This window comes from Sorex araneus, chromosome 11, assembly GCF_027595985.1.
Source record: "Sorex araneus isolate mSorAra2 chromosome 11, mSorAra2.pri, whole genome shotgun sequence".
Lineage (NCBI taxonomy): Eukaryota > Metazoa > Chordata > Mammalia > Eulipotyphla > Soricidae > Sorex > Sorex araneus.
Genome location: NC_073312.1, coordinates 4435411 through 4449367, shown reverse-complemented (window position 1 = coordinate 4449367; position 13957 = coordinate 4435411). Strand labels below are relative to the sequence as shown.

Genomic DNA, 13957 nt, shown 5'->3' with positions numbered 1-13957 from the left:
AGCTTACTGTAGCTCCGTAGATGTTTTTATTTTTTGGCTTTTGGGTGACACCTGACAGTGCTCAGGGGTTACTCGTGGCTCTGCACTAAGGGATTCCTCCTGGTGGTGCCGGGGATCGAGCCGGGTTCACGTGCAGGGGGAGTGTCTCCTTGTGCTCTCTCCAGCCCCTCTCTATACATCTCTGAAGACTGACTTTTCACCTGGCGGTGCTCGGGGTCATTAAGGAGTGACCTCTGGTGGTGCTGGCGGTTCGGACAGACAGTGCAGGACCTTACTTCATGGACTGTTAATTCTGGTCCAAGATGCCAAAAAACATTAAAAAGGCAAAATAAAAATAGCATTTTTAAGTTGGAGAGAACTGTGAAGAAACAGTTTGCCGTGTGTGCCCCCTCTGACCAGCCCCAGCCCCCAGCCCCGGTGTGACTCCCTGGTAGGGACAGCCAGCACAGAGTGAGCATTTGTCTTACTTGGTGAGTCTGCACACACACACGCCGCCAGACTCCGTGTCGTTTCACGGATGCGGGTGCTGTGCATGGCTGACCCTTGGGTGTCCCCGGGACGGGCTTATCACCTGTTGCTCACTCTTGGCTTCATTGGACAGGCTGTGCCTAGAGGAACGGGGTGGTTTCCAACATTCCAGCCTGTTTTTGGTGCTGTTGGACGAAGTGGAGCCACCAGATGGCGAGAAACACCAGTGACAGGGTGGCGTCAGCGTGTGCAGCGCGTTTCAGAGCGCATCAGCGCTGTGGACAGATGTCCATAGTCTGTCCCTGCCAGTCCGTCTTTCACTCCCTGACTCGGGGAGAGAGGGGGGGGGGAGGGAGGGGGGGAGAAAGGGAGTTGGGTGCCAAGGTCTCGACTTGTGCAAGCCAAGGGCTCCGCCACTGAGACCCGCTGTTGTCTTTTTAGCCAGGAAATAGTTTTGCTTTTAACGGACTTTATGCAGTTGGAATCGGTGCACCGTGTCGCTGTCCAGATCGGCTCTTTCACCTGCTAAATGCTTGCCCGGTTCCTCCCTGTTAGCCTCATGATTTCGTGGGTCATTTCCTCCTGATAACACTTCACTGGATGAACCAGCCCACTGATCCATTCGTCTCTTGAAGGGCGTCTTGGTTCTTGCAACTTTGGACAATCATGAATCAAGCAACTATAAAATTTATTCAGGTTTTGATATGGATGTGCATCTCGAGCTCATTTGGGTCGGCTTCAGGTGCGTGGTTGCAGGGTTCCCTGTTTCGTGAAACTGTTGGCTTCTCCTCTAAGCGGCCGTGCAGGGCTGCGTCCGCTGGACAGTGTCGGGACAGGGCGCGTGTGGGTAGCTGGATTGAGACCCGCTGGTGTGGGGCTGGACGGTGAGTATGGGGTCGGGCGGGCGCTTGGCCTTCCCCGTGGCTCTCTGGGGCCCCCAAGCGCCACATACAGTCCGGCCCGCGCCCCCCCCCCCCCCCCCCCCCGGCATCTCCAGGTGCCCCAGCACCCCCGGCTCTTGCTGTTCCTTAGTCCTCTTGGTTTTCCGTGTTCTTTGCTCTTTGTCCTGCTTTTGTTTCACTCTGCCTGTCACGTTTGTGACTCGGCCTGTTAGCATCCTGTCTCACGTCCGCTCTACCCGGTCAGTCTTCGTAGGTGGTTGCCCTGGGCCTTGCAGGATGGATTTGCCTTCAACAGTCAGGCTCCCGTGCTAACTTTCCGTGAGTTTCCTGATTGCCTTGTGGTAAAGCAGCCTGAGCCTGAGGGACAGCTCAGCATGCAGTGTTGCCGTTAGAGTAAACCCTGTTAGATCAAGGAAAAATTAGAAAAGTGATTATTTCTATACACCTTTATTTCCCTTCGATATTCATAGATTCCCAATTTCTGGCCTGTACTACATTTTTCCTCCTTTCAAATAAACTTTTGACGTTCCTAAATAGGCAACAGATTTCCTCAGTTTTCGTTATTTGAATAGTCTCTATATGAAGAATAATTTCTGAGGGCAAAGAGCTCTAGGTTGGTAGAGTTTTCTCTCAGTAGCTAAAACATTGCACTCCAGTCTTCTCTCGGATGGCTGGAGTGGCTGAAACTCAGATCGAATTCTTTTTATCTCTGTAGTTTTGACTCATTTCAGAATTTTTTTTTCTTACCCATAATTTTCTATGATTTGAGAATCATGTTTTTGTCTTTTTCTGGTGTTTTTTTTTTTTTTTTTTTTTTTTTTTTTTGGGTCACACCTGGCGATGCACAGGGGTTACTCCTGGTGATGCACTCAGGTATCACCCCTGGTGGTGCTCAGGGGACCCTCTGGGATGCTGGGAATCGAACCCGGATCAGCCTTGTGCAAGGCAAACGCCCTCCCCCCTGTGCTATTGCTCCAGTCCCATTCTGGTGTTTCTCTTTTTCTTTTCTTTTTTGGGTCACACCTGGTGATGCTCAGGGGTCACTCCTGGCGCTGCACTCAGGAGTTACTCTTGGCAGTGCTTGGGGGACCATATGGGATACTGGGAATCGAACCCGGTCAGCCGAGTGCAAGGCAAATGTTCTCTTGCAGTACAGTCGCTCCAGCTCCTGGTGTGTTTCTTCCTGGTGCACCTCGAGCTCCTGAAACTGCTGCGGTGTCCAGTGGTTTATGAAGTTCTGGGTCACTGTTGTTTCAAATTATTGTTTTTTTTTCCAAATTATTTTGTTCCTTTTTCTGTTATTTTCATTATTATTATTTTAAGAAATCATTTGTAGTTGTCTCTTGGTTCTTGGACTTTACTGTCTGTTTTTTCCATGTTTCATTTTTTTTTTTTCAATTTGTAAATTTCTGTGATTGTCCCTTCGTGCCTACAGGTTTTACCCGTAGCCACGTCCAGTCTAGTAACTTGTCAGGGGCGTTCTTTCTCTCTCTCTGATCTGTAGCATTTCATTTTGGTGCTTAGGACTTCTCGGTCTTGACTTTCATTCCCATCTGCTCTTGCATGCTGTCGTTTTTTGCTATTTAAAATGTAACAGTTTTAAAGTTTTACTTTATATTTTCCTTTGGAATTTTGTAGCTTTAGATTTTGCATTTAAAGTCTAACTGATTTTAACTAAATTTTATTTAGCTGTGGGATGAAGATCTAACATCACGGTCTGGAGAGAGTCCAGGGAGTGACCCTGGTTTCCTCCCAGTCACTGCATACAGGCCCCTGCCCCCAGCACAGAGCAAGGGGTGAGCCCTGAGCACAAAATCTGGAGTAATTCCTAAGCACCTCCAGGTTTGTCTTAAAAATGAAAGGACTGGGCCAGCGCAGTGGTGGGGGGCAGGCACGGTGTTTGCCTTGCAGCCCCGGACCCGGGTTTGATCCCAGCTTCCCACAGGGTCTTCGAGCACTGCCAGGGGTGCTGGGCGAGGCTCCTACCGACACTTTCTGTCGGACAGCTTCCCCTTCCCGCCAACACCCATATCCATACACCCAGACCCCTACACACTACCCCCCACACCGCCCTGACACACAGACACACACCCCCTCCGACACACGCAAACCCCCCCACTACCTCCAATAGACACACCCCCCCTCCGACACACACAAACCCCCCTATTACCTCCCACAGAGACACACACACCCTCCGACACACGCAAACCCCCCTACTACCTCCCACAGAGACACACACACACACCCACTACCTCCAAAAGAGACACATACACACACACACACACTACCTCCAACAGAGACACACACACCCCTTCCGACACACGCAACCCCCCCCACTACCTCCAATAGACACACACAAACCCCCCACTACCTCCAACACAGAGACACACACACACACCCCCACTACCTCCAAAAGAGACACACACACCTCTTCCGACACACGCAACCCCCCACTACCTCCAACCAGAGACACACACACACATACACACTACCTCCAAAAGAGACACACAGACCCCTTCCGACACACGCAACCCCCCCACTACCTCCAACACAGAGACACACACACACCCCCCCACTACCTCCAACAGAGACACACACACACACCCTCCGACACACGCAAACCACCTCTCTGTGTGTCTCCCAACACAGACACACACACGCGCGCACACACACACACACACAACCAATTGCGTCCTCCCTTGGGAGTGCAGAGGCTGGGGGTTGCCCTGGAAACTGGGGGTGGGGAGCCTGCCATGTGCGAGACCCCTAGAGGTATCCCAGATTAAGAAATGGTTTTTGTTGCAGTGACGTTTCATATTTGGTCATCAGGTGATTGACACAGTGGCAGTGACCTGAGGGAGTGTTGGAGACTGAGGGACACTTGGGCCGCCTTCAGCCTGCTGACAGCTGGTGGCTGACTAGTGAGATGGTTTTAGGGTCACAGTCGAAGGTGCTCAGGGCTGACTCCGGGCTCTGTGCTCAGGGATCAGTGGTGGAGCGCGGGGTCGGCGGCACTGGAGGCCAGCACCCGCCTGCTGTGCTGTCGCCCAGGCCCCGCACGGAGACTTTCTGTCTGAAGAGACTAAGCTGCCCACGAGCCACTTAAACCGACATTCCGCACCGGCTCACGTTGCTGTTCCCTGAGGCCTGTCTTTCTTTTCCAGGTTCTACACCCGCTGGAAAGATTGGGAATCGTGGTACTCGCAGAGCTTCGGTTTACATTTCTCTCTGCGGGAGGAGCAGTGGCAGGAAGACTGGGCCTTCATCCTCTCTCTCGCCAGCCAGGTGAGCGCCCCGTAGTCTCCCGGGGCAGAGGAGGGACGGACACGGGCTGTGTTCAGGGATGGGTCCGTGACGGACAGCTTTGTCCCTTGGACGCGCCTTCTGATACGCCGTGTCCCCAGTCCCCGCCAAGCTGGCTCACGCCCTCTGCCCCCTCGAGTGACTCCCCCGCGGGCGGCCAGCCGGGACTGTCCCAGAGACTTGTTTTCACGTGACACAAACTAGGAGCAGGGCCGTAGGAAGGGTTTGACGGTCTCGGGAACGAGCCTTCCTGGAGACGAACAGTGTGGATTGCGCCCCCTGAGCTCTCGGGGTTAGGCCGTCAGACCCTGGGGCTCCTTAGCAGACACATGTCGTCCCTGCAGAGGTGGGGGGCCGTCACGGGAAGCCAGAGCGTCCTGCATGTGCTCTACGTGGAATAACAGCTCTCGCAGAAACGACAGACTTTGGGAGCATCTTTTTACGAGTCACTCAGCCAGAGGGCGAGTCTGGAAAGCAGACACCCTTTGCTGTCTCATTCTCCTGCTCAGGATTTACCCCGGTCTCTTTGGTTCCTTAGTCTGGACAGTGATGTCTGTGTGCCTGCTTTGCGGATTCCTGACGGGGACCCGGTGTGTTTCGGGAGGCAGGTGTTGCGCTGCCGTGCCCGTGGTTTGTGCGAATGGTTGTGCAGAGCCCGGGCCTCGGACCCGAGTAACGTGTTAAAGAGAAATTGCTCTTTTGTTTTGTGCAGCCTGGAGCAAGTTTGGAACAGACACACATTTTTGTACTTGCACATATTCTTAGGCGACCAATTATAGTTTACGGAGTAAAATACTACAAGAGCTTTCGGGGAGAAACTTTAGGATATACTCGGTTTCAAGGTAAGCCGGAACCCAGAGCGTGTTCGCGGTCTCCGTGACACGGCGGCTTGCGTCACTGGAGTCTCCACTGTGATGCCCTCCCCTCTCCCAGGTGTGTATTTGCCTTTGCTGTGGGAACAGAGTTTCTGTTGGAAAAGTCCGATTGCTCTGGGCTACACGAGGGGCCACTTCTCCGCCCTGGTCGCCATGGAGAACGACGGCTACGGTGGCCGCGGTGCCGGCGCTAACCTGGACACCGACGACGACGTCACCATCACGTTCCTGCCTCTGGTCGACAGCGAGCGGAAGCTGCTCCACGTGCACTTCCTTTCCGCCCAGGAGGTGAGAGCCGGCCGGAGCCACCGAGGGTCCACCTTGTCTAAACTCCCGTGGGGTCACAGGGGGGAGAAGGGCACCGACTGGCTTGTGCCCTGAGAAGGGGAGGCGGGCCGCGCCGCGCGCTGGGGCCACCAGGGGAGTCCGGGGCCGTGGGAGCCCCGGGCGTGGCCTCCCTCGGGGTGGGAGGCCGTGACCGTCTCCCTCCGGCCTTGCCTCGCACAGACAGGGCACTGGGCAGTGCTTAGTTTCTGCCTTTCCGCCACCGGTGTCCTGCACCGCCCTTCAGGTGTCGCTGTTCCCGTGGTCCCTGCTTCAGTGCAGCTGGGGGGCCTGGCGTGGGCTGGGGCTGCGCCGACCCTGCCAGCCACGGGTGGCTTCTTTCTTTCCACGTCTCTCGCCCCGTTTCTGACCTGTTGCCTCCCCCGCCCCCACCCCGCAGCTCGGCAACGAGGAGCAGCAGGAGAAGCTGCTGCGGGAGTGGCTGGACTGCTGCGTGACCGAGGGCGGCGTGCTGGTGGCCATGCAGAAGAGCTCGCGCCGGCGCAACCACCCGCTGGTCACGCAAATGGTGGAGAAATGGCTCGACCGCTACCGGCAGATCCGGCCCTGCACGTCCCTGTCCGACGGAGAGGAAGACGAAGACGAGGAAGACGAGTAAGACGGCCAGAGCCAGGAGACTCTGTCCGGGCTCTCCGGAGCCCATGTGCGTGCGGCTGCCGGGCAGCGTGGCCGGAGCGGACCAGGCGGGCCGGCCCAGGGCCCCCCGCCCCGCTGCTGGACGCCGCGGCCTGGTTTGGACTCGTTTGTAAAAAAACAGATTTTTCAAAGACAGAACTTTTCCTCTCCAATTGTACATCTGTCTGTAAAGTCACGCATGTGGTTGTGTAGGACGTGGTGTGGTAGGAGTCGCACCAGCATCTTCACACTCCCGAGACGTGGCCAGCACGGCGCCCGCCGGGCACAGGGCGGGCGGCTCCTGGCTCCTCGGAGGGGTTGTCGAGCAGAACCTGGCGCTCTACTCCCACCATCAAGACCCACTCCCCTGCAGTCTCGCTAGAGCTCGCTAGAGACTAAATTATTCACAGCAAGCCGTAAACAACAAGCTTTTTATTTTATTAATAATTTAGTTCCTGTTGTGCCCAATAAAATCCAATCTTGAAGGAACAAATTGCAAGGCAAGATTTTTTTTTTTTTTTTTGAGTGAACGTCATAGATGTTGTTTCCCTTATTTGGGAAGGGTTTTGGTTTCTACTCTTTCTTTTCAAAGTTTTCTGATAATGCCCTTTCAGTAGCTAGGCATTTCTGTGTTGGGAAGAGTGCCCTTACGAAGGACTCTGCCCGCCCGGGCAGCGGTCTGACTCTTCACTCCCTGGGTGCCAGCCGGGGGAGCACACCCCCCGTGATAGATGATCGTGGGGACTTTGCTCTCTGGCTCGAGCGACAATGGACTATTCCCAACCGGGCAGGCAGAGGGCCTCTGGGTTCCTGCTGTGTTTCATCGCCCCTGCTCTAAGTTAGAAAGGCACGCCTTTGCTCGCGCTAATTGGGAATATCAGTTCAGTAACGAATGAAGATTTTAAAAATGCGATGGGGTGGTAATTGCATCGTATGAGTTTCTCAGTGAGTAACTGAGAGTTTCTGCATGTTGGTTAATTGTGGGCATCTTATTTAAAGTTAAAACTACCATCTTAGGTAGAAAATCTTGCTATCAAAGAGTATTATTTGACCACTTCAGGTTTAAATTGAATACTGGGTAAAAATTTCCGATCTATCTCAGGAACACAGTGACTCCGTGTCCTGATAAGCACTTTGTAGAATCCGGAGACAGCCCCGGGGTATACATGGTGGGTCTCTCCACACACGCGCTTCTCCTTCCCTTGGTGAAAAGGCTGTGAAACCTTTTAAAATATTTGCTTCTTGTTTTCTTCTGAGTTCTGTTTAGATGGTATTGAAATGTGCACAACCTCAATTTTAATGCTGGAATACTAAAAATAGAAAATACCCACCAGGTGTCACGTCTTCGTTCTTTCTCCCCTGAGCCCTCGTGGACAGGCGTTCCCGCGATGACGCACTAGCCGTGCTGCATGCGGGTCCCACACAGGCGCGGCTCCAGGGGATGTTAAGGGCCGGATTGCTGGGAGCCGTCGTGGTCTCACTGGTGGGGTCTGAGCGGCTGCCGTTCCAGGTTGTGCGGTTTCTCTCCCTCTAGAGGGATTCTGCAGAAGCAGAGATCCCGGCCCCTTGTCCAGTACGCACAAACCCTTTTTGAAAAGCCAGAGCACCGCCTGGGAAAGGACAGGCATGGAGCTGCTCGCTGCATTGCGGTCACCGCTGCCCGAAGGTGCTTTGGCTGTTTAAAACCCCAGGCTTCTTGCAGGTGGGTGTTTGGGCGCCCCTTGTCTCTGCTCCCCACGCCTTAGGGCCCGTTCTCCCCGGGGTGGCCGGGCAGGCCCAGAACCGGTGCTAGACACGGTGCACAGGGCCCGCAAGCCCTGCCCTCTCCGGCCCTCACGTGCAGCTTCCACACTGGTGAGATGTGCTAGAATTTCAGGACTGAGCAAATTTTATCATTACTTTTTATTGAAAACTGCACTGAACGCTAAATGTCCACCTTTACAATAAACAAATACAGTAACGGTAACTCACACTAAAACAAAACAGTTCTGATAGCCATTATATTTCTGTTTGGGACAGTTTGAAAGGGCTTTTTTTTTTGTCACAAAAACAGGAATGTACCTATACAAAGGCTCAAAATAGGCCATCTTTTAAACAAAAAGGCGATGATTCACAAAAGACTATGAATATAACATGTAACTAGTTGATACAAATCTAAGAGGATTTGTTAAAATCAGTCACATCTAATAACACACCTGAAGTGTCCTTGTATAAAATATCATGTGAAGAAAAGAAGACTTTATCAATGTCTAAAAAAGTGGGTTTGTTCATAGACAATCTGACAAGTTACCATAAAAAGTGTTTCCTGAGACATAAGGAAATGCAACATTATTCTTCTTGAACTACTTCAGTTCAAGACTTTCCACTCAATAAAATAGCTGAGGATCTGAAACTGAGAAAATATATTTGAGTACAAACAGCTTGTGAAACTTAATACTTTTTTTTTTCTTTTTTCTTTTTTTCTTTTTTTTTTTTTTTGTTTTTTTTTGCATCATCAGAGGGTGTAACTGCTCACAGCCAACCTGCCCGCCCCTCCCGCGGTTCCGGAGAGACGCGTGCTCGGGAGCCAGGCCGCTCGGCACGCCGACAGTTTGCTCCCCGCTTTGTAGTGATTTCTCCTTCCTTTTCACAGAAGGGGTGACCAGGCCCCGGGGACCAAGGGACTAGAGTCTGGATGGGGTTTTCCACTCAACAGCGTTTTTCCTCCTCGGCCGGGGACGCCTGAGGCGGCCTGTGGTGCACGGGACGGCTGGGGAAGGGGAGGATGGATTTACTCTTGGTGATGGGATGCACAGATGAGAAACTTAACACACGACAACAGAAGGGGGCCGCTCCCGGCCTCGCCGAGGCTCGGCTCGTTCCCACGCTGCAGGCGCGGGCCAGAGCCCGGCACGTTCCTTTGCTCAGTTCACCTCCGCGCCTCTTGGTCCCGGGTTCACGAGTGATTCCCGCGTGTCACTCTGCTATTGCTCGTTGGGGTGCTCTCGATTGTCCCCGTGTTTCGTGGGCTGATTGGGAGAGGGCGCTTGGGATGGGTGTGCCACGGTGGGCAGGCTGTGTGTCACCGGGATGCCGCCGGGGATGATGGCTTCCATGGCGGCGGGGAGGCCCCCGGGGGCCACGCCCACGATGCCTGGGGGGTATCTGCGGAGCACACAGAAGGGCGGGTGAGTCCCCTCCGAGGACACGCCCCGACACCGAACACGCCTGTTCCTAGCCGCTCAAAAGCATCTACTCCCCCCGTCAGCCACGCCGCATGTGGACATCTCAGCCGGATGGGCCGTGCATGCGGCCCCTCAGCAAGGGCCTTTGCGGCGGCGACGCGGGTGGTGCCCGGTTGCTCTGCCAAGGGCTGAGGGCCACAGGGCGCAGGAGCCGGGCCTGCCCTGGACTCCAGCCCGGGGGACCTGTGCCCGCCCACTCGTCCCTCGACAGCTGCTCTCCAGAGACCCACTCCCGTGCGGGGACACTCAAGTCCGTGGCCAGTGCTCGGACCCGTGTCCCCGGAAAGGCAGGTGCACCTCACCTGTAGGTGGCACCATTGAGCTCGGGGTGGATGGCCTGCTGGTCTAGGACCGACCAGGGCGCTGTCGTGACGAAGAACTCCTTGTTCACACAGTTCCTTAAGCTCTCCGGGATGCGGCCTGGAGCGAGAGGAAACGGGTCATGGGCACTCGGCGGGGTGGGCGTCGCCTCTTGCCAGCGTGGCCACCCACCCGGGGGTGGGGGGCTCACCTGTGATGGCCCGGCGGATCTCGGTGGCGGCCGCCTCCCGCATCTCCAGGGACGCCTGCTCGCTGTACCAGGCCGTGTGGGGCGTGCAGATGAGATTGGGGGCGTCTTTCAGGGGACCCTGAGCAAAGCTGGGGACAGGAGAGGCCGCAGGAAGTGAGTGGACTCCCGCCGGGCAGCGCTGCTCACGGGTGGGCCCGCCGGCCCCTGCGGCCCGGCCCCGCCAACCCACCTGAAAGGCTCCGACTCGTGCACGTCGAGGGCGGCCCCTCGTATCCTGCCCTCCTTGAGTGCCTGCGCCAAGGCCTTCTCGTCCACCAGGCCGCCGCGCGCCGCGTTCACCAGGAACGCCCCTTGTCTCATCTGCGGGGGGGAGAGAGGCCGGTCAGGTGCCTGCTGGGGCCCCCCCCTGCCGGCCCGCGCGGCCCCGGCGCCTGGCCGTTACCTGCTTGATGGTGAAGTCGTTGATGAGGTGGTGGTTATGCTCGTTGAGGTTGCAGTGCAGGGACACGCAGTCGCTCTGATACAGTAAGTCCTGCAGGGTGTAGACGCGCTGCACGCCCAGGGACCGCTCGATCCCGTCCTGCAAGTAGGGGTCATAAAATATGACGCTGAATCCAAAGGCCTTGGCTCGAACAGCGACCGCCTGCCCCGTGCGACCTGTGCGGAGAGAGAGCGTCCGGTGAGCGCGGCCACGCCCGCGGGCCCCACGACGCCAGGCCAGCAGCTGCTCAGGGCTGGCCCATGGTGGTTTCTCCACCATCCCTGCGGGGGGCCGCCCCGGGTGCCCACTAGCGGGTCCTGAGCCGGGTCACGTCTCCTCCTGGGCCCCATCACAGTGCAGCCACCCCTCCCCCTGGAAGCCCGCAGGGGTAGGACCAGGTGGGGTCCGTCCCCTCCGGGACGGGTCAGCATGTGGCAGCTGGACCCCCACAGCCGGCCCAAACCTTCCCCCTATGCCCCTGGGCCTGGCCTCTCACTGGACAGCCCCAGACTCGGGCCTGAAACACACAGGGCTGGAGAACCCGTTTGGGCCATTTCCAAGTACTAAATCCTATTCCTGTCACTGACTTCCCTGCATTCTCCACCCCCTGGCCACCGACTGGCCAGTGCAGAGGACGCACCCCCCAAGCCCAGGGAGGGGGCGGCGAGGGCTGCTTTTGAGGCCTGGGAACAGCTGCCCTGGCCCGGCTGTCAGAAGCCACAGGCACCAGCAGGGGGCACCGTAGCCACGCCCGTCTGCACGGGCGGCTGTGGGCAGCGTGGAGGAAAGGGGCGAGGGGCAAGCGGCCTCCTGCTCCCAAGAGCTGGGGAAACTGAGGCAGAGAGCTGGTTTGCAGGCCGAGACCCCCCCCCCCCCCGCCCCCGGAGCCCGTTCTGGAAGCAGCCTGGGTCCCCCCCGGGGCCACCTACCGAAGCCGATGAGGCCCAGCGTCTCCCCGCGGATGCGCGCGGCGCCAGACGCCACGTCCCGGATCTGCTCCACGCTCTGCACGCGCGTGCCCTCCCGCAGCGCCTGGTACAGCCACGTGTTGCGCCGGTACAGGTTGAGGACGTGGCAGATGGTGGAGTCGGCCGTCTCCTCCACGGCTGCCGACGGGATGTTGCACACGGCGATGCCTGTGGGGTGGGGGGGAGCCCCGGGATGAGCCCGGCCCACCCGCCCCGGCCCGGTGCTCGGCCTGCACTGGGGGGTGGGGGGTGGGTCCGAGCTCGGGACGCCCCGCGGGGAAGTGACTGACCCCCGGAGGCCAGGCGGCCTCTCTCTGCACGGGGTGTGGCCCTGGGGCCCCGCCTGGGGGTTCGTGCACGGCCGTGGCTGTCCCGGGGGCCCCGCGACGCCCGCCCCACGCACCCAGCTCGCCCGCCGCCTTGATGTCCACGTTGTCGTAGCCGCTGCCGATGCGCACGATCACGCGCAGGGCCTTGAACTTCTCCAGGTCCTCCCGGGTCAGCGCGATGGTGTGGTACATCATGGCGCCCACCGCCTCGTTGAGCACCTGGGGGCGAGCAGAGCAGCGCGTGGGGCCCCGCCCGCCCGGCCGCGGGGGGCGGGGGGCGCGGGACGCGGGGGGGGGGGGCGCACGCACCTTCTCGTGGATCTCCTGTGTGGACTGTGCGTCGCAGAAGGCCACGGTGGCCAGGTCCTTGAGGATGGGCATCTCCACGGTGCAGTCCCGGCCGTCCAGCAGCGCCACCAGGGGCCGGGGGTGCAGGGGCCCGTTCATGATCTGGGGGCGGATACCTGCGGGGCGGCCGGGCGGTGAGCGCCCGGCTGATGGGCGGGGGGGGGGGGGGGACCTGCAGCGTCCCGGGGGCCGGACAGGCAGGTGGACTCGCCGCCCCGGCAGGAACCAGCCCGCAGCCCCGCCCACACGCGCCTGCAGCAGTCCCGCAGACCCCACCCCCGGGAGCTGGCGGTACTCAGGCCATCGGCCCCAGGTTGCCTAGCAATGGCCTGGGCCCCGCTTGGGTGGTCCTGCTCTGGGCCGGCCGGCAGATGGCAGCCCGGGCCCCCCGAGAGTCCCCAGATGAGCAAGTGGCCAAGTGGCAGAGCCTGGAAAAGCCCCCCCACCCCCGCCGTAGAGACAAGTCGCCCCGTTATGCTCCGGGCAGCACCACTGGCGGCTTTCTGCAGGACCCGGCGGTCTGGTGGCCAGTGTGGGCACAGACCCGGCCCCCGAGTCCTGTTAATGCCCTGCGGGGCTGGAGGCCTCGTAGGCGCCAACCCAGGCTCACAGCCTGGCACCCCGCATGGCCCAGGCCCGCCAGAAACAAGCCCCGAGCACCACTGTGTGGCCCCCTACATCAGACAGCAACCCGGCACCCGAGCCACGGCTTCCTGCCCCCTCAGCGCAGGCCCAGGGGACCCCGTTCCCCATGTCTCTGTCTCCCTGTGTTGGTTTCTGGCCACATCTGGGGGTGCCGGGGATCCAATGGCCCCTGCCCGCTCTCGGGCCCCCAGGTGCCCTCAGCGCGGACGGATCTTCACCAGTCACATCTAGACCACCCTGCTTGGGACGCCTGGTACACGCCGGGCATGCCGCGAGGCCCGGGGCACCAGCCCAGATGCATTGCTGACGTCACCCCTGGCACCACGAGGTGTGGCCCCCCACCCCGCCCCCCAACAGGCGCCAAGCCTGAGAGCTCGGGCTACGTGGAAAACCGGGGGGAGGGGACAAGTCCTCAGCCCGGCGGCCCGGGTCCCAGTGCCCGTCTCTCCTGCAGGCCAGCCCAGCTGGCTCTTCCCAGAGTCCCGACAGCTGGCCTGGCTGTCCCCGCGTGCCAGGAGGGAGGGACGCGCGGGGCTGCCCCAGGCTGCGGCCTCAGGCGCCCGAGTCCTGCTCCTGCCGGCGTGGACACGGCCGCCGGTTTCCCGAGGGGGACGCAGTGAGGCAGTGACAGTGCGGCGGGTGGAGCCCGTTTCCGGCCTCCTGGGTGCAAGTGGCACTGCCTGACGGGGCCCCACAGATGCGGACGGCACCCCCGACGGGCCAGGGCCACCAAGGAGGCGGGGACAGCTGGCGGGCCGCTGGCAGGCAAGGCGGAGGCTGAGGCCACCTGGGACAGTCCCAAGCTGGCGCCAGCGGCCAGGACAATGGCCACCAGGACGAACCCTGCATCAGGAAAGGCCAGTGAGGCGGGGACAGCCCAGACCAGAGGCACCCAGGCCTGCCCTCCACACCCCGCTGGCCGGCCCGACCGACCTGCTTCCTA

The 13957-nt window shown here is 59.0% G+C and overlaps 2 protein-coding genes across 6 annotated transcripts in view; one reads left to right on the top strand and one right to left on the bottom strand.

The window, feature by feature from the left end:
- ZRANB1 (zinc finger RANBP2-type containing 1) overlaps nucleotides 1-7843 on the top strand; it is a 69675-nt gene extending 61832 nt beyond the window's left edge. For all 3 annotated transcript variants that reach the window (XM_055118739.1, XM_055118737.1, XM_055118738.1), the window contains 4 exons: nucleotides 4535-4655; nucleotides 5386-5515; nucleotides 5607-5836; nucleotides 6273-7843. In XM_055118739.1, the coding sequence (XP_054974714.1) occupies nucleotides 4535-4655; nucleotides 5386-5515; nucleotides 5607-5836; nucleotides 6273-6491 (700 nt within the window). In that variant the 3' untranslated portion in view covers nucleotides 6492-7843. The remainder of the gene's footprint in view (nucleotides 1-4534; nucleotides 4656-5385; nucleotides 5516-5606; nucleotides 5837-6272) is intronic.
- Nucleotides 7844-8391: 548 nt separating this feature from the next.
- CTBP2 (C-terminal binding protein 2) overlaps nucleotides 8392-13957 on the bottom strand; it is a 66743-nt gene continuing 61177 nt past the window's right edge. For all 3 annotated transcript variants that reach the window (XM_055118742.1, XM_055118740.1, XM_055118741.1), the window contains exons 4-11: nucleotides 12331-12485; nucleotides 12096-12240; nucleotides 11654-11860; nucleotides 10686-10900; nucleotides 10473-10603; nucleotides 10244-10371; nucleotides 10035-10152; nucleotides 8392-9652 (exon numbers count right to left, since the gene is read on the bottom strand). In XM_055118742.1, coding sequence (XP_054974717.1) covers nucleotides 9472-9652; nucleotides 10035-10152; nucleotides 10244-10371; nucleotides 10473-10603; nucleotides 10686-10900; nucleotides 11654-11860; nucleotides 12096-12240; nucleotides 12331-12485 — 1280 coding nt within the window. In that variant the 3' untranslated portion in view covers nucleotides 8392-9471. The remainder of the gene's footprint in view (nucleotides 9653-10034; nucleotides 10153-10243; nucleotides 10372-10472; nucleotides 10604-10685; nucleotides 10901-11653; nucleotides 11861-12095; nucleotides 12241-12330; nucleotides 12486-13957) is intronic.